Source organism: Malania oleifera, chromosome 6 (assembly GCF_029873635.1).
Source record: "Malania oleifera isolate guangnan ecotype guangnan chromosome 6, ASM2987363v1, whole genome shotgun sequence".
Lineage (NCBI taxonomy): Eukaryota > Viridiplantae > Streptophyta > Magnoliopsida > Santalales > Ximeniaceae > Malania > Malania oleifera.
This window is the reverse complement of record NC_080422.1, coordinates 43,513,804-43,534,443: the sequence shown is the minus strand read 5'-3', so window position 1 is coordinate 43,534,443 and position 20,640 is coordinate 43,513,804. Positions and strand designations below refer to the sequence as shown.

General features: G+C 39.4%; 1 protein-coding gene across 12 annotated transcripts in view; it reads right to left on the bottom strand.

Moving 5' to 3' along the window:
• The window catches only part of LOC131158067 (reticulon-like protein B23), a 78,532-nt gene extending 58,661 nt beyond the window's left edge, over positions 1-19,871 (bottom strand). For 4 of the 12 annotated variants that reach the window (XR_009137396.1, XR_009137397.1, XM_058112629.1 and 1 more), the window contains exons 1-3: positions 19,559-19,871; positions 19,209-19,350; positions 124-193 (exon numbers count right to left, since the gene is read on the bottom strand). Coding sequence is in view for 3 of the 12 variants with exons in the window: in XM_058112629.1 (XP_057968612.1) it covers positions 124-193; positions 19,209-19,350; positions 19,559-19,734 (388 nt within the window). In the remaining 9 variants the exon portion in view is untranslated. Of the gene's footprint in view, positions 1-123; positions 194-1,325; positions 1,360-19,208; positions 19,351-19,558 lie in introns of all 12 variants that reach the window. The other 8 variants (XR_009137398.1, XR_009137394.1, XR_009137393.1 and 5 more) reach the window with 4 other exon arrangements.
• Positions 19,872-20,640: the final 769 nt, after the last annotated feature.

The following is a 20,640-nucleotide window of genomic DNA, read 5'->3' as shown; positions in this document are numbered from 1 at the left end:
TAATTTTTCTATAGGACGTAATGAATCCCACAAGCATTCATTATTGTTCACCTTTCCAAATGAAACACAAAAAACCTTCATGCATCAAAGCAAGACAGAAAAATATAAAAATGGCTTACATACCAACATAAGCAACGGTGACACCCGATACCACTCGTCCCAAAGCTGATAGCACATAAAGTGTGGCAACCACCTGGCAAGAAACACAAGGATCATATAATATTTATAATTATTTTTATAGAAAAACAAAATTCCATTGAGAAAAAAACGAGATAAAATGCAGAGAATAAGGTATTCTAAACCAAAAAACAGGAAAATGCAAACAAAACAAAAAATAATAATAAATAAAACATCACGTCAACAAAGCCATTAAGTCTCTCTGGAGCTCGAGGGAAAAAAAAAAAACATGTAACATCCAGAAGAGAGAGCCAAAAAGAGACGCCATGAAGGCAGGGTTAAAGTCAGAGTGTGTCCAATGAAAATATGTGGATTGCCGTCCAACCAACTGCCCAAAACTCCTGCAAAAATAGCAGAATGCCACAATTTATGAGCACCATTTGTCCTCCCAAAACCTCTAAAACAGACCTGCAAAAAAATCCTCTAATGACTCCAGGCACATCCAATTCTCAAAAAAAAAAAATCCCTAACCAATCGATTCCATAACTTCTAACCCACTCAGCAATGCAAAAAAAAAAAAAAGATAGGAACAAGTCTCAGCATTATCCAACACAACACAGACATCTAAGATACCTCTGGTAAGGTCACCTACTTTCCAACAAATTATTGGTTTAAAGGACAGCCAACCAAATAAATGCCTTGACCTCAGAAGGAACTTTAGCTTTCCAAATACAATTAGCAAGGAGAAAAGACACAGGAGAATGAGTAAGGGAAAAAAAATATGCAAGGAAAGAAACCTGAACCATCCAAGGTCAAAACTCTAGAATCCTCCACAGATGGAGTTCAAAAGGCATCCGACAAAATGAGCATCAAGAAAGGTCAACCGCCTCATGATCACTCAAATTTCTATGAAAATGAATATTCCAAGAAACAGAATCCAATTCTATGACTATCACAGAAGAAATTGAAGCATTATGTAGCAAAGAAAGATAGTAAATACAATGGGAAAAGATTATATATATATATATATACATATTTTCCCACCCACATATCCTCCCAAAAACAGAAAAGAGATCCATCATCAACTTTATGCATAGTAGAAAGGGGGAACAAAGAAGATATCTGCAAGGACTCTCATGAGTATATTTACCACCAATACTAGCATCCCATCCATTATATTAAAAATTAATATTTTTTTCTGCTCTTACCCTTCTCTAACTTCATAGCTGCCCCAGCTGAAATCTGAAACAAGGAAAAAAAATAGTAAGGAATGAAATAAACACAGGAATGAATCATTGTGAGATGCCCACCAAAAGAGAACAAAGCACCCTTCAGCCATCAAGATGCTTAGACAATTTGGCAACAATAGATCCTTAAAATCCAAAGACCTAAGATTACCACCCAAAGGAACACTTATGTTGTAAACCTTGACCTGTTCCCCCTTAATAATAACAGCAGCATTGGTAATGGACAAGCGACCCCTAATCCAATTCCTCGGCCTAGAACCAAAACCCTTTGTGCGTCAACAGTTTTTCTAAAACCTCCAACTAATCAAACATAAGCTTTTTAATATTCAATTTAAAAACAACACCCTCACCCGTCCTCCTCACAGTCCACCAGGCACCATCTCATTCGCCACTATCATAGCATCTACTATTGCAGCATTAACTGTTGAAAACACAAAAAATGACAGCATTTTCTGCATTCCCATTTTTCCAATTGCAAGAACAAAATAATTTCCAAGACTCGGTTCTAAAAAGATAGCAAACGGGCCAATCTCACTCTAGAAAGATGGGCACAACAATACTAAAATAAGAATAAGCACAACAAACACACAACCATTCGTTTCTGAAAATTTCATTGGTAGATTATGAACCATAACACTTCTAATTTTTTAAATATAAATATTTTCGGCTCCATTTGTTTATTTACCATCCATGGTATTAAATAATGGCCGTTACGCGCAAAATCATCTCTCCGATACCGTTACAGGCCGCATTAGCGGTGAGCAGAAAATTCACATGCATAACAGCCGTTACGGAACCATAACGGCCGTTACACTAACGTTACGGCCCATAACATCCGTTACGACACGTTACAGCCGACAACCCCTTACACTACTGCGTACCTTCCTTATCCCCTCGAATCTGCTCCATTTTGTGTGTTTCCCTCCATCACCTAGCTTAGATCTCCTCATTTGAAGCCTCCAAAGAAACGAAAAGCAGCTTCGAAGCTTCGATTTGTTGTACTGTTCCCTCTTTCACTCTTCGTCTCTTTCGTACAGCTTCAATCTACTGATCTGAAGCTTCAAAATCCCCAAAATCAGCTTCGATTTTTGCCTTGAAAGTGTTCTTCGCAGTTCGCAGCCATCGCAGGTCAGCTGACTGCCAGTTCGTCTTGAAGGTGTTTGATTTTTCCCTTGAAGGTGTTTCGATTTTTCCCTCTTCATCAGTTCGTCTCCTTCATCCAGCATAAGAACCCAAAAATCAGCTTCCAATCTTCGATTTGTCGCTTGAAGGATTTGTGCTCTGCAGGTCGTCTCCATTCGCAGGCTCGCAGTCGCAGCTCCAAAAATAAGCTTCGAAGCCTTCAATTCCCCCAAATTTTGGAGGCTCGCAGGTTGCAGCTCTCTTGCAGCTTCAGTGGGGACTTGGGACTCAAGAGTGGGTATGTTTCTTCAGTTCTTCTACTTCATTGGTTTATGTAATTGTAAATTACCAATTTATTCTAAATTAATAATTTAGTTTATTTTATAATTTCAGTTTATATTTATTATTTAATTAGTATGCAAATTTGTAAATGATTATATAAGTAGAATTTATTAATTAAAATAAAAAAATTAGTATAAAATTATTAAAACATAAAATTTATAGTTACTTAGAGAGTTAGAGTACAGATTTAGTAAAAAATTATTAATTAATATTCTACATATTTATTTTTTTAAATACCTTCACAATTAATAATTTAATATTAGATCAAAAATTTATAATAAATTCTAATTTCTACACAATTAGTCAAGTCTCAAAGTGACTAAAGTACACTACCATTTAAATAATTAAAGTGTACGATTTACAATTCCATATTTATTTTTTTAAATTGAAAATTGTAATATAAATTATTGTATTTTAATATAAATTATTCAGTCTATTGACTCATTTTTAGTAACTTTATGCCTTTAATTAATTGATTCTTCATTTTAATTACATTTCTACATTTTTTTACCCATTAAACTAATGCAAACTTTTAAAAAATATGCCTTTTTTTGTAAGTAGCGTACTAAAATTAATATAAAAATCATAATGCCTATTAAAAAGCATTTGTAGGTTGAATGAAAGTTGTCAAAATTCATTAAAAATCATGCATTAATGGATTTCATGCTTATTTTTCGATTTTGGCATGGTTGTGCATGCGTGAAAAAAATTCACAACCATTATGTCCGCTTCCCGTTACGTAACACCCGCATCCCGTGACACCCACGACCACGATTTCGAACCATGTTACCATCATTAAGTCTTGGAAGCCAAAATCCATACTATTAACATACATTAAATGTTTTGTTTAGTACATTCCTGACAAAGAGCTGTGACTTCAGCCACATATTCCACAAACCTACTTAGGCATAGGCTTAGGAAATTTAGGGGGGTATTTTGTTCACAAAATCTTCCCAGATTTTCAGGAAGATGATGCTGGAGTCCCTACATTCCCACAAAAACATGGGAATCACGTTCTCAACCCCATTTTAGGTAACATGGCACCCAAATTTATGGGACAAAAAACCCCCAATATTTAGCCATTTTGGACAGAGATACCCTTTATCTCATAGTATTATCACACACTATAATGATTTTTATAATAGTAAAATATTAAAATATTTTTTAAATAATAAAAGAAGGCATATTAGATTGAGAAAGAGAAGTTACAACCTAAGGGGACTTGGGGTCCACCTGAAAAAATAAAAAACAGAAACAAAACAATAATAATAATGAAAATTAAAAAATAAAAAAATAAAAATAACTGAAAAGTACTCTTAACCAAGAAAACCCCTTTTCAATCACTTTTAGTCCTAATTCACCAAGCACTTTAAATTTTGCAAGCTCTCTCTGACCCTTTGCTTTGTACTTACCCAGTTACCCCCCATCAAAGCGCACTTCAATTCCACCAGCATCAAACATTTTTAAATCCAATTTATCCATTATTATCATGGGCTTCTAAGTCCTTTCTTGAAATCACCTCCACTGGTGTAGGTAAAATTCCATCATTACACTGCAGTTTATTATCCAACCCATTGTTCCCAAAAATAGGAACCCCCTCCAATCCTTCCAACAGGGCAGGATGTAAATATGATGGGTCCCCAAGAACATCACAGGAATCAGAAACATATCCATATTGTTCCCAAATCTCGTCCAACAGCAAACCACCATCACAGTCAAACTTGCTGATGTCATCATTATCGTTATCTGAAAAATCTCCCCACTTCTTAGCCTCCTTTCCTTTGCTAATTCCATCACTTTCTAAATCCTTTATCTTAGCAAGTGTATCTTCCACAATGCTCAAATTTCCTTCAGAATATCTCCTTATAATCTTTGGCCTTATCTCACCAGAATGCTCTCTTTTTGCTTCCTATAATTTCTTAATCTCTGCACCCATCATTGCAGCCTTCCAATGAGCATACACCTTAGGACCCTTAGATTTTTCAGAATTAAATCCTAAAACACCGGATTTCCTACCCAATCCAGCTTCTTATTTTTTATATCCTATTGACACCAGTCTCTAATCCCTCTGCAAAACCAGAATCAACAGCCAATCTGACACTTATATATCATCATTATTTTCTTCACAAACTGATTTCAAAACCAAATTAAAATCATCCTGATTACACTCTGAATGCTGATCCATTCTATGCTTATTTTGGAGAGCTGGAGAGAGATTTTGTATTTCATTAACATCTTTCTGAATACCACCTCTCCCCTATGTGAATTTTGGCTAGGAAAGTGGGCTTGTTCATAAACAGGGTCATACAAAGGAAGGACCTGAACACCCATATCCTTGCCCTGGGGCTTTTCAGATACGAGACCTATCTGTGAAAGCCCCTGTTCATAAGAGACTTCTTTTGAATCCAGAGAAAAGCCCATAGCCTTCTTGTCAAGACACCAGGCCTGCTCTATTAAATGGCCCAGCTTTGTTCAAGAAGAAGCACCACCTTTCTCACAAACCTGGCCAAAATCCAGGATGAGAACCAGACGACCAGGCCCAGACTTCGTAGCCTTATCATCCCCTATTGCAGCCCTAGCCACCTCTGCAAGATTAGCAGCAACCACCAGAACCCTAGCTCCCTGCACCTTATGGACGTTTGCCTCCAATCAAGCAGCGTTGTCATCTGGTTACAGCACCCCCGATTCCTTCAATCGCAGATCAGTCCCACACTTAAAACACAATTTTAAACACAATTTTTCTGATTGTGGACTACTTAAGCAGCCTTCGCCTACCTCTCCTTCCATCACCACCTTACTCCATGATCTGGGAGCTGAAGAGCTTGCGACGCCTGCTCCTTCAAAAATTGTGATGAATTTCCTTTGCAAATTTGCAGAACACATTCGCAAATGTTTGCCATTAGATTCCTTGCCTTCAGAAATGAACACAGAATTATTCTTACCTTTCCCCTCAACCCTAATTCCGAAAAGTCCCCACCCTCGCCCACCTAATCGCCATCCAGCAATGAAGATTTCCCTTGCAAATGCTTCTAGAGCCCCTTTCCAACCAAATGAAAGTTGATAGTCATAGACCATCAGCGAGCCAGGAAACTGCCTCCTTCGTGAATTTAACCCAACTATTTCCAGAACATTATTCTCGAGCAAGCACAGGTCACGAGCCAAGCTTGTTCAGGGCATTATGCTTGTCTGAGACCGCTTGTCTCATGCGTTTGGGATGGGTTTCCATCATGTAAATACTAGTGTAGATTTATTTTCTAGTAGTTTCTCCCTATGCCAAAAAAGGTAGTATGACTCCTCGCACTTTGATGTTTCCTAGTGTCAGAGTGAGAATGGCATAGAAAGCTCTTTAGGGGAGGGTGAGCATTCATCAACTTGTAAAACTCACTAGAAATTGTCAAAGTGTTTAGCCTACTTGCCTCCCTCACTAGACACACAATGTTAATGGAGGTGTTGTTAATGAATTGCGCTGCTTCAATGTTTACTACTGTCTTGCCACTGCTTTCATAAGTTGCTTACTGCTTCCACTTATATTTGCTTGAATGTAATGAAAGTGTTTCGTGGATGAATTGAGGTAAATGATAGGCTGACTAGTTAAACAAGAGGGGTCTAGCTAGCCCCGCACGGTCCTTTCACAAAGGCGTGATATACTCGGCCCGTGACACCTAGTATCAGAGCTCGGTTAGTTGCTACGTGAATTCAATTGCCTTCGTTGTGGGATTGGGAAAGCTTTGGTATGACCATGGCGCCAACCAATGCTAAGAGAATTAGTGTGCTAGAAACACAGGTTGAGACAGCAACCAATAATGTGGCCATGGAGATGGCCCAATTGAGGGAACTTGTCGATGAAGTGGCGGGATCACAAAAGCATCAAGCAAGTTTGTTAGCTGAAATGTCAGAGGACTTTCACCATACTGTGGAAACCTTGCAAGCTCAAATAGCTGATTTGACTGCAAAGGTGAATTTGGTGGTTCTTGCTACGGGAAACTCTAACACTCCGGAGTTTAGCAAGATCAAGATACCAGAACCCAAAACATATGGGGATGCCCGTGATGCCAAGGAGTTGGAGAACTCCTTGTTTGATATGGAGCAGTACTTTCATGCTATGAGGACAAACTCAAAACAGATGAAAGTGGATATTGCAACCATGTACTTGGTTGGTGACGCCAAACTGTGGTGGAGTACCAAGTACAATGAAATTGAAAATGGACGTTGGGTTGTGGATTGTTGGGCAGACTTTAAGAGAGAGCTCAAGGCCCAATTCTTTCCTGAGAATGTTGAGTACAATGCTAGGAAGAAGCTAAGAGACCTCAAGCATACTGGGTCAATCAGGGAATACGTGAAACAGTTTTCTACTTTGATGTTGGATATCAGGGACACGTCGGAAATGGACAAGCTGTTCTATTTCCTTAAGGGGTTGAAACCGTGGGCAAGAGCAGAACTTCATAGGCAAAGAGTTCAAGACTTGTCTACCGCACAAGTTGCCATGGAACGCTTGACTGACTACGCTACTGATACTACCGCTTCGTCCAAATAGTTTGGTGTAGGAGGAAACAACAGAAAGTCTTTCAAGAAGGGCAAACCTAAAAGTGGGGGAGCTAACTATAAAGCATCAACTTCAAAAGAAGCTTCATCGTTTCGAGGGTTCAACACACCCATTGGAAAGAGTAAAATCTCGTGTTACTTGTGTCGAGACCCTTACAGAGTTTTTGAGTGCCCTCACAAGGCAGCACTTAATGCCTTGCAAGCTTCCACTTTAGATCAAATAGTGGAAAGATGGGGAAGAGGGGCATACCTCGAGGATGGGGGAAATGCATCTACTGAATGCATTGGAAAAGCAAGTGAAAGCACCAAAAGTTACACAAGTGAAAGGACTAATGTTTGTGGACTTAAGGATCAATGTGAAGAGTACCCGTGCTATGGTGGATACAGGGGCAACCGATAATTTTGTTTTACAGGCAGAAGCAAGGAGACTCAACTTATCCTTGGAGAAGGATACAGGACACATGAAAGCAATGAATTCGGTAGCCCAGCCTGCTCTGGGAGTAGCCAAGCAAGTGACTGTGAAGCTTCATTTTGGGAATGGAATTCCTTAGGGAAGGGGGGGGGCGAAGGCAGTGCCGATGCCTTCTGCTAGTTCCCTATGTCTAATAGGAGATCACCCTTGCATGGTGCAAGCAGTTGCAACGAAAGGAGACGAGGAGAAGTTTTTTTCAACCATGCAACTCAAGAAGGGATTGAGAAAGGGTGAGCAGACATATCTAACCACGGTAGTGGTAAATGAAGAAGTAATCCAAGAGCTGGTGCCTTCGACCATCCAAGCTGTGTTGGATGAGTACAAGGAGGTGATGCCGGATAAGCTGCCTCATAACTTGCCTCCACGACGAGGTGTGGAGCATGAGATCGAGTTGTTGTTAGGAGTGAAACCACCAGCTAAGGGGCCATATTGGATGGCGCCTCCAGAGCTAGCAAAGTTAAGGAAACAACTTGAAGAGTTATTCAAAGCAGGATATATTCGCCCTTCCAAAGCACCATTCGGAGCACTAGTGTTTTTCAAAGGAAACATGATGGGAGCATGCGGATGTGTGTGGACTACCGAGCGCTCAACAAGGTGACAGAGCGCAACAAGTAACCTATTTCGTTGATTGCCGATCTATTGAATCAGTTGAGTCATGCCAAGTACTTCACTAAACTTGAATTGAGATAAGGCTACTATCAAGTGAGGATTGCTGATGGTGATGAGCCGAAGACTACTTGTGTGACGTAGTATGGGGCGTATGAATTCTTGGTGATGCCATTCGGGTTAACGAATGCGCCTGCAACATTCTGTACCTTGATGAACCAAGTACTTCGAGAATACCTCGACAAGTTTGTCGTGGTGTATCTGGATGATATTATTGTCTACAGTTCCACTCTAGAGGAACATAAAGAGCATCTACAGAAGGTGCTCGACAACGACAACAAGCTGAAAGGGAACAGTCTGTATGTGAAAGAAAGAGAAGTGCTCTTTCGCTCAGCAGAGCATCAAATTTCTTAGTTATGTGATTGAGCAAGGTCATATCAGGATGGATATAGAGAAGGTAGGGGAGATTCAAGAATGGAAGATCCTAACGACAATGAAGGAGCTGCATTCCTTTCTTGGCTTTACCAACTATTTCAAGAAGTTCATAAAGGGGTACTTACGGAAAACTGCTCCTATGACATAACTACTGAAGAAGGGTCAGGGGTGGAACTGGACGTAGTGTCAAGGAGCCTTTGACAACTTGAAGGATGCCATGATGAGAGATCCAGTACTTGCTCTTCCGGATGTCATGAAACCCTTCGAGGTGCAAACAGAAGAATCAAACTTCGCCCTTGGAGGAGTCTTGTTACAGGAGGGGCATCCTGTTGCATACGAGAGTCGTAAGCTTAGTGAAGCGGAGCAAAAGTACACAGCTCAAGAAAAGGAGATGCTAGCGGTGATACATTGTCTCCCCGTGTGATGACACTACTTACTTAGATCAAGGTTTGTGGTGAAAACGAATAACTCAGGTGTAAGCCACTTCTTCACACACCCAAAGTTGACACCAAAAGAGGGCCGATGGCAAGAATTCTTGGCAAAATTTGATTTCTCCTTTGAGCACAAGGTGGGACACCTGAACCAAGTGACTGATGCACTAAGTAGGAAGGCCAAGTTGGCAGCCTTGCAAATGGAAACACACTTGACTGTAAGTACTGTTACCACGACGATGCGGGAGCGCATCAAGGATAATTTAGCCAAAGATCCGATTGCGCAAAACCTCATGAAGCTGACTAAGGAGGGGAAAGCACGTCAGTTCTGGATGGAAGATGGATTGCTGATGACCCATGGTAGCCGGCTCTTTGTGTCAAGAGCTGGTGATCTAAGGAAGACACTGTTGAGAGAGTGTCGTGATACCATGTGGATCGCACATCCAGGATGGCAGCGCACTTTGGCTTTACTGAAGCAGAGGTATTATTGGCCACACGCGCATGATGATGTGGTTGATTATACCTGAACTTGTCCCACTTGCCAACAAGACAAGGTAGAGCGGAAGAAGATTGCAGGGCTGCTGGAGCCCCTACCAAAACCATCCAAACCGTGGGAAAGTGTCTCACTGGACTTCATCACCAACCTGCCCAGAGTGTGAGACGCAGGGTCTATACTTGTGGTTATAGACAGGTTTTCGAAGTATGGTACATTTATACCCGCACCAAAGTACTGTTCGGCCGAGGAGGCAACACAATTGTTCTTCAAGAACATTGTGAAGTACTGGGGTGGTCCCCAAGATATTGTTAGTGACCGAGACTTAAGATTCATCGGCAACTTCTGGACATAACTTTTCAGAATCCTCAATTCACAGCTAGGACTCTCTTCGAGTTACCATCCACAAACAGACAGACAAACAAAGAGATTCAATGGGCTACAGGAAGAGTACTTGCGCCATTTCATCAACGCCAACCAAAATAATTGGGTGCAACTACTTGATGTGGCTTAGTTTTGTTTCAATGCCCAAAAGAGCTCAACAACCAACAAGAGGCCTTTTGAACTTGTTACAGGCCAGCAACCGCTGTTACCTCACACAGTGGACGAGTTGTGGAGAGGAAAGAGTCCTAGGGCATACATCTTTACCAGAGAATGGAGACAAAATGCAGAGATTGTCTGAGCCTACCTGGAGAAAGCTTCTAAGCGAATGAAGAAGTGGTCAGATCAGGGAAGAAGACAACAGCACTTCAACGTAGGTGACTTGGTGCTTGTTAAGCTCAATCCTAAACAGATCAGGTCACTACAAGGAGGAGATAGGAGACTACTTCGCAAATATGAATGACCAGTCCCCATCTTGGCCAAAGTCAAGAAAGCCTCTTACAGAATCAACCATCCGACTTGGATGAAAGTGCATCCCATATTTCACGTCAACTGCCTCAAGCCGTTCAACGCCGACACTGAAGATCCGAGCAGAAATCAATCAACTAGAGCCGAATTGAAGACAATGCAACCTAACAAAAGTGAAGTTGAAGACAGAAGTGAAGTTGAAGACATCCTTACAGACAGAGAGTTCGCATCCTCAAGGAAGACGCGGCACGAGTTCTTAGTGAAGTGGAAAGGCCTTAGTGACAAAGAAATCAATTGGGTTTATGCAGAAGATATGCAATCGTTCGTAAACAAAGTAGAAGTGTACCTAAAGTCAAAGTCTACAAGGATGTCGACCGCATAAGTGGCGAAGCGTCATGAGCCGAGCTTGTTCAAGGCATTATGTTTGCCTGTGACCGCTTGTCTCATGCGTTTTGGATAGGTTTCCATCATGTAAATACTAGTGTAGGTTTATTTTCTAGTAGTAGTTTCTCCCAATGCTAAAAAAGGCAATATGACTCCTCAATCACTTTGATGTTTCCTAGTGCTAGAGTGGGAATAGCATTGAAAGCTCTTTAGGGGAGGGTGACTATTCATCAACTTGTAAAACTCACTAGCAATTGTCAACGAGTTTAGCCTACTTGCCTCCCTCGCTAGACACACAATTTAACGGAGGTGTTGTTAATGAATTGCGTTGCTTCAATGTTTACTATTTACTTCTCACTGCTTTCATAAGTTGCTTGCTGCTTCCGCTAATATTTGGTTGGTGAAAGTGTTTTGTGGATGAATTGTGGTAAACGATAGGCTGGCTAGTTAAATAAGAGGGGTTTAGCTAGCGTCGCACAGTCCTTTCACAAAGGCTTGAAATACTCGGCCCGTGACAACAATAAAGGGGCCTCCCCTTTCTTATCCAATCTCATATTGAAGGATTTTCCTTTGATCTGCGTCGAATGCTTTAACATAGCCTCCTGCTAACATGGCCATGGTCGTGCTCACACGAGGGTGAGAGAGTTGTTACATGAGCGAAAGAAAGACCCATCCTTGGTTTTTTTAATAGTATTTAAAGTTTGGATCTATCAAAGATAATAAGAGGAAGCTCTAGATTTTGAACCCTGCTAAAACTCCAAAAAACCCTTCAAAGAACAACTTTCGAGTCTTCAAAGAAGATGACCTTCAATTTGAAGAAAAACAATAAAACATTAAAATATTAAAAGTAGGAAGTAGCATTACTATGATGTCAAAATAATATAATAATTTTCTTATTAAAAAAGAAGAGATTTTATTAAAGAGAACAAGAAGTACAACAAGGAGCATAAGAAAACCTTCTTATAAGATAAAAGAACAAAACAAAAAATATCAAAAATATCAAAACAGCACATCTAGCCGATCACGCTGTAAATCTGAAAAAGAAGAAACATCTTGTTCCAAAAGCCCCCAAGGAGGCCAGATACTGAATTTTCTATACTGAATCTTTCCCATAAAAATTCGAGCATTCTGCTCCAACCAAATCCCCTACAAAACTGAAAAAATCATACACCTCCACAATGCCAAACCATCTTTACCCCTCCCAAAACTTGAAAATGAAATAGCCAAACAATCCTCTGTTGCTCTAGAGTCTAGACACGCCCACATGAAAAAGAGCAATGGAGGAACAGGTGAGATACAGATCTGAACTTTCAAAACAAAGGGAACAAACACCCAGAGAGAAAGCCTTGAAAGGCCTCCTACTCTTATGAGAGGTGATGAGCTCCAACACCTCCCTATAATTAAGAGCCCTACCAAAATGGAAATTCTAAGAGAATTCCCCCTCCTCCCAATTTGAAATAAAAATGAATAAATAGATCCATTGTGCAAAAAGGACAGTCTATACAAACAAGGAAAAGATGTGCAAAGTGAACAACTCCCCACCCAAATATCTTCCCAAAACCGAATTGTGGACCCATTTCCCACAAAAAAAATTGGTATAAGGAATAAAAAGGAGGATATAACTGTGAAATACCCTTCCAAGGGCTTTGACAGGAACATCTCAACCCAAACTTTGTGCCAAAAGGGAAGATTCATCTAAGAAAAAAGCCACAACCATTTACCCATTAAATCAATGTTCTCATACACCAATTTACCAAGACCCAAACCCCACTCCTCTTATGACCTACAAACAACCTCTCAACTAACCAAATGATCCCTTTTCTCAACCATCCCCGACCAAAGAAAATCTAATGATTTTCTCAATATGACTGGCCTCCCAAGGATTCTAAAACTATACAAGAAATAAAAAGGAATGCTAGGCAAGCCCACCTAGAGAAACTCATCCAACCTCTTAGACACCTTCTCCACCTCGAAATCTCAAAACCAATTGTCCTAGGATGACCACCACAGCCAAAATAATTCAAGGGTCATTCAAGAATGCCACACCCAACTAAAGAGAAACTCCAAAGATCTAGAACTATCCAAATTCATACAACACGTCCCACTCTTCCCCAAATTTATTTTTAAACCAAAGGCCCTCTCAAACAATTGCATAATAGTAAGAATATTTAAAGGAGACTCCTTAATCTTCCAAACAAAAATATTACCATCCGCAAACTGAAGATGAGAAACCATAACCCCCTCACTCCCACCTTAATCTACTAAAAACATCCCCCACATGAATGAACAAAAAAAGAGAAAGAGAAACTCCTTGCCTAACCACTCCCCCCAAAGGAAACCCTAAACCAAGATCTAAGCTCTCCATTGATAATGACAATGAAAGAAGCATTAGATGAACACCCCCTCCCCTCATCCAAGACATCCATCTTTCACCCAACCCCTTCATCAAAAAGATTTTCATCAAGAAAGTTCCAACTAACTCGGTCATAAGCTTTTTCAAAGTCTACTTTAAAAACAAGCCCCTTATCTCTCCTTCTATGAACATACTCAACAACCTCATTTGCCTACTTTCCACAAAAGCACTTTGAGCCTCCAAAATAGTATCGCCTATCACAAAATAAAATTCAGCCTATCAACTAAAACATTTGCAATAATCTTTTACTCAGTAGTCACAGAACTAATAGGCTGAAAATCTGCAACTTTAATAGACCTCTTCTTCTTAGACACCAAAGTGATGAAAGTTGAGTTAATACTTCTACTAAAAAAAGAACTCACTAATGATTGTTTGAAAATCCCCAATAACCACATCCCAACAGTCCTGAAAGAATGCCATACTAGACCCATTTGGAGTATGGACCCCAAACCTTAACCCTCTCCATCTTAAGCACAATTGCCTTAACCTCACTTTCCACAAAAGGTCCTTTGAACCGCCTCATCCAATCACTATAAATAGGACTCCACTTCAAACCCTCACACACAGTCCTACAAACATTCTCCTCAGCCAACAAAATAGAAAAAATACATGAATCTATTATCTTCTTACAAATAAAGAAGAATTAGTAGCAATCTCTCCTCCCCTCAATTCCAATTCTATAATCATATTCATTCTCCTCTTACCAATAGCCAGCTTATGGAAAAATTTTGAATTACAGTCACCTTCCCCTAAGCCATTAAACCTTTGTTTGTTGCCTCCAACTCCTTGATTCCCTAAAGATCACCTCCTCTAAATCATGAATTAGCTTTACCCCTTTAGCCTTATCACACTCCAAAAGACCCCCTTCTTCTTCTTTGCTGTCCAACAAATTAAGCTCACCTAAAATGTTGTTTTTCTTAGCCCTAAAATCCCCAAATACTTCAATATTCCAAAATTTTAACTTCTTTTTTAAGCGCTTTAGTTTTTTCATAAACTTAAACCCTTTCCAACTTTTCTTAACATTCTCACTCCAAACGCTCCTAACCCAAAGACCGAAAGAACTTGTGACTAAGCCACCTATTTTCAAATTTAACAGAGTCAAGCCCTGCTTGACCTTGCTAGACTTTAATAAAATATCGAAATGATCCAACAATGACCTAAACAAGACCCCTTGAGAAAGATTAGGAAACTCATCCTCCCACTCACTAGAAAACAAAAACCTACAAAAATGACTAGCTACCATTCCCCTCCCTCCCCCCCCCCCCCCTTCCCAAAAAAAAAATTCTAACGATGAAAATAAAGCATTACGCAAGGAAGATCCTTCAACCCACAATCCCTAATAAACCTATCAAATTCTTCATACTCAAGGTAACCCTACCTTCTCATTTTTTTCCTTAAAAAATCTCACCACATTAAAGTATCACCTTATAACCAAGGATAGTGAAAATCATACACAGCAAATGACTCATCCCAAAGTAACACCTTAGAGTGGGTCTTGATGGGCCATAGATTAACATGAACCACCACTAACACTTCCTTTCACTTCCAACAAAACTGCCAAAGAAAAAAACCACCCACGAGACTATCAATTTCAACTTAACGAGTATCAAACAAGATAGGGATTCTGCAGCCAATCCCTAGGAGGGAAGAACCTTCCACAAATAAGTCTTAAGTCTTGTTTGCCGGATAAAAACAATATCAAAACTGCTACTCAAATTTTCCCTAGTAAGCCTCTCTTCCTCACATTCCCTAGATGCCTTACATCCCAACTAATGACCTTCATAATTAACCACTTCCCCCCTTACCTCTTCCCCTACCCCTTCTATAATTCATCAAAGTAGCTAACTTATTCAATTCTTTTCACACATTATTTTTTTTTTTTTTTTTTTTTTTTCTATCCTCTCGTATGTCTTAGGAGAAACTACCATATTCATCTCTTCACCATCTTAATTCCCATCCCTCAAGGAATTTTTGCAGATCCTAGTTGTCTATCTCATCCTATCATCCCCTAATGTATGGTCACTCCCCTCCCTCAAAAAATGTATATTTCTGGCACAAAGAATTAAGAGTAGAATTTGGCAGGCAAAGAATGGACAATACACCTTTTGGCATGTGGGACCTTCTTGATACAACATGAAAAGCACATTCACAGCCATGCCTTGCTCTCTTGCAAGAGTAAACCCATAAACAATTTGAACAGAAAGACATTTTCAAAGGGATAGTAGCCAAAGCACCCTCTTCAACTAAAATTTTTATTTGATTATCTGTGTCCTTCAAACCTACGTAATGACCTTTCAAAAACTTTATCCCCTAAAATATGTTGCCCATACAAGAAATACTCACTCCTACGTAATGACCTACGTAATGACGACATGGAAATGCTAAGCCGTCTACCCTTGTTCCACCATTAACTGATCCAACAATAAATCCTTACAAGAAGTGTACAAGCTCTCCAAATCATCATCAAGCCTTCCTTGCCATCCTCATCCTCGTTCAATGAAACCTCTTTGTACTACTCAATCCATTTGCTTCTTAGGACCATCCAAAACTACAACTTCCATTAACTAAGAATTACTTAACTAAAACTAAACATAAGTTCAATAAATGGATGATAAGACATCCTCCACAATTCAGCTAATTACAATTAATGTTGTGCCCCAATTCCAAAGGAATATGCCTAAAAAGAAGCAAGAAAGTTAACTGTACCCCCCAACAAAGGTGGAGAACTTGTCTCAGCCTTGAAAATTCTCGCATTCCTTGACTCACGACATCCAAACGATGGTATACATTAAACAAGTACATAAAGCTCTTCCTATTCTACTTTTCCTAAAACCCTGTTCACTAACAAGAAATCATACACATTGTGTTGAGACACGACTCTTCACCAAAACAAGAGAAAAGAGCACCACAAAGTTGTCTCACCGACCAACAATGGAGAAAAGGTGCACATTTTTCTTATTGGACTCATAGCACAACGTACAAACAAGAGGGTTAAGGACCTTATAGGGTTTCCTTACCCGTATCAAGTCCTTTGTACTAATCCTATTAAGATTCAAGGTCCAAATGAATTCCCAAATCTTAAAAAAAGTCGAAGCCTTCCAAATGGGATGACACAAGGGTACACTAGCTCAAAAAAAACAATTGTCATTGGTGCACTGTGGAAAGTGGATAATCTAAAAATAAGAGGCAGCAACAACCTCAATAAAACCTTTCCCACCCAAATATGCTCCCAAAATCAAACCCTATTACCATTACCCACTTCAAATCAAGTAAAAGGAAAGAGCAAACAAGCAACCTACAAAACAAACTTCAAAAAACTCGCATAAGAAGCATTGCCACTTCCCCTTGTATCCCAACCATTCAAATGAATTTTGTACTTTTGTTGATGTGGTTTCATAAGAAAATTAGATCACTATTTTGCATCATACTTGCCCTCTCTTTCCCCTCCTCTCTCAAAGCCCTTGGTTTCATCTAGTGTATGTTTGATTATGGCTAGTGGTCCTATCAAACTATCTAGATTGAGAAGAAATTCTTTGATCTAAGTTTAGAGAGAGTAAGGGAGGGTAATTTCGTTTTGTAGTTTGAAAGGAACCCCCTTCACAATCATTAGGTTAGGGTCTCTTCAACAATGATGCAATGGTTGGTTGATAGTTCAATGTTTGGTCGAGCAAGGAGTTTCTCTCCAAAAACAAGGTATGGAAAGGTGGATTATTGAATGGTGGTTGGATTGGTGAGGAAGAGAAAGTTTTTGGAATTAGGATTGCGGTGGAACTGGAAAAAGATTTCCATTTTCATCTCAAGTGGTGTTCGTAATGAAAGCTAGTGGAGTTTTGCAAAAGATCTTCATCCACAGGTGGTGGATTCAATTAAGGATTATAGTTGTCAAGTGACTGGAATTTCTTGTGCAAACAGCGAGCACCTTGATCTTAGAAGGAAGCTATATTGCAAGGGAAGGAGCAACTTTGGCTACATTGTGGTGCGGTCGACAACAAAACTTATTCGAAACTGATGTGGGACAATTGGATTGACAAGAAGAAGAGACTGGTTTATGGCCTTCAACAAAGGTAGCTAGGGTTTCCTAGGAGGCTGCCCAAGGGTTGAAGGTGAACCAGTCTGGGCCTACATCTATTTCTATTGTGTTATATATGGGTCTATTGTTGGGTAACTTGGTTTTTTCATGATGAGGCTTGGATTGGGCTCAAATATCAACTCAACTAGGTAATGAGATCTAATGTGCCCAAGGAATATAGAGTTAAAAGAGCCTACACCTCAAGCCCAATGATCTCAACAATGTCGAGGTCCGTATTAATCTCAAGCTTGACAAGTAGGAACCAGTAGCATTTAGGCCAAAAATCGAATCAAGCCCAGGTCCACCATCTATTTCACAACTACAGAAAAAGAAAACAGCTATCTTCACATCAACGAAATGAGAATTTTGTCCAAACAGCCTTGAAGGACAAGAGAAGGTTAAATCTAGTTGTGAATCAATTAATTATGGCAGTTCAATTTTAGTAGGGGAGCAATCCCGAGTAGAGGACAAAAATTTAAGTAAATGCTCAGTGATGGTATTGAAGAAGGGGGTACCACAAAAGATTTAGAAGCTAGTGTGGACAATAATAACAAAAAATATGATGATTTGTGATGGAAACCTGCTGGCACAGAAATCAATTCAAACAAGTTTAGGGGCCAAAAGGTTTATGCTCATCGGAAGGCAATTCAAATGGGTGCACATGTAAGGAAAATATATGAAGAGAAGAGAGAGCATTTTGGTGAGATGGTGCCAAAGATCTTAAGGAGAGATTTAAAAGGAGAATTAAGTATTACAGAAGATCCATATGCTAAGAAGGGTGCAACTTGTGATTGAGCTAGCAAAGGTAAGGAGAAGAAGAAATTGGGGGGGGGGGGGGGGCGCGCTCTCAGATAATGATAGTGAGGACTTTAGTGAGTTTGATTGTTCAAAGGGGGCTGCTTTTGGATGTGAATCGGGAACAATATGGATATGGTTTTTCCTCTTCAAATGTACTCGGGATTTATCGTATGCACATCCATCCCTAATAGAAGGGTTGAAGGAGGTTCCTATTTTTGAGGATGAAGGATAGAATTCCTAGGAAGGGTCTAGAAGCTCAAGAATTAATGGATAATATGGGTTTAAAGTTGTTTGATCCTAAAGGAAACAAAGTGCATCCCGAAGGTGGTAAAAGTAAAGCAAAGAGTTAAAGGGAAAACAACACGAAAAGGGATTGAAGACAGGTTTTCTTGGTTAATTATGTATAGTCTGTAATTCATTGTTTTTGTCACCCCATATAAACGTACCAATGGGAAAAAGAATATTTGATGCCAACGAAGAGTAAGAAAACAATACAAGGCAAACAGTGATAGAACAGATGCCATAAAGTAACGCCACATATCATCCTTAACGCAAAAAAAAAAAAAATGCAGTATGAGGAGGTCTAATCTCCAACATTCTGCATTAATGCCTACGCACTGAAACACATGAAAACAGGGTAGCATACATATGAAGTCAAAGAAAATTTTATTTTTAATATTTTGATTTGAGAACTGCACCAAGTTAAACCACTTTGTAATTCTAGCAAATAAACTAATATTTTCAAAGATAATCCAGAAATCCTTAATGGTTGAATTCCACACTCTTTCTCTTCAAAAACACTGGTTCTGGACAAAAGTTACACTAAATGAACCAGAATTTTAGAAAAAATATAAGAATTCAAAAACTCATAAAGTAGTAACGAAGTACCTTTAAAAATAGCCTCTTGTCATGGCCGGTCGCAGCAACCCTCAAAACAGACTCAGCTGCTCCTATGGTGTTAGCCAAGCAAGCAACAATGCTAGTAGCAGTGTCCTGAGAGATTTGCCATTCGAGGGGATCTACAGGTACCCTGTTAAAAGCCCCAAAAGAAAAGAGTAAAATCAAAGGCAGAGCGCGAAATTATTGCAAGAATTTGAATGCCAGTCCATTACTGCAAGAATTGTGCATCTTCTTTGCATCAAATTTGGAGTCGTTCAAAAAAAAAAAAAAAAAACCTAATTCTACAGCAATTTCACAGAGAAAACAAGAGATTCAAAGGGAGGAGAGGAACTACTGACGAGATGTTCATCTGGCGAAAAAGGAGGCCGAGGATCGCGAGGGAGCAGAGGAGGACGATGAGGACGTCGGAGAGGAGAGAGAGGAGGCTGGAGTTGCGATATGCACAGTGGTAGTAGACGAGGCTCCCGCATACCATAACTATCAAAGGCTTCCCCAGTTCCATCCTGCACCCCATTGACCATCGTCCAACTCTCAAATTAATCCCGCTATTATGGGGTTTCTTCACGCTTTTATTTTATTTAACGTGCGGACTAGTCAATGCACCGGACGCTGTATTTCTATCTCTGCAGGGCCGAAGTATTCGATCGGTTCAAACCACATCAATGCGTAGCCGTAGGGTTTTGTTTAGGGATAAAATGAATAATTTAGTTTAGGAAAATTAATTTTGAATATTATAATTATGGATAGAAGAATCTAGCTTTCAATTTTTCAAAAACAAATAAAAATCAATAGTGAAAATAGAAAATTAGCAACGTAAACCAATGTATACTGATAATTTATTTCTTTGTATATTAAAACTAAAACAAAAAATGGAAAACAAAAATGATATTAAATAGATTCACAAGTCCATTAGTGTAATCCGATAAAAAAATATTAATATGGTCTATAATCAAACACTAATTGTTTGCGCACTTTGATTTCATGATTTTTATAAAGGTCAAACTCTTAATGTGCCCTTAGGATTTATCATAAGACACATAATGAACACGCAATGGATCTCTTAAGATGTTGCAAAAAGATTTGACTTAGTGGACTAGTAGACGATTTATAGTGATTGTGTCAACTATGTTATGGGATGTGTAGCCTGCAAAAGCATGGGCCACTCTAAGAGGCTTTTAGTCACCAAGTTTCATGTAGTTGTGAAGTCTTGGTCATTCTGTGGATGTACGATGGACTTTATTGGAAAAATATACCCACCATCATCTAAGAAGCATACCTCTGCCGTTGTGGCTATAATTTACTTCATTGAATAAGAATAGACAAGCGGAGGCCTTCCACTAAAGAAGGCAATCAAAACACAATAATTGTTTTCTTTAAGAAACACTATTCACAGGTTCAACTTACCAAAGACTATCATAGT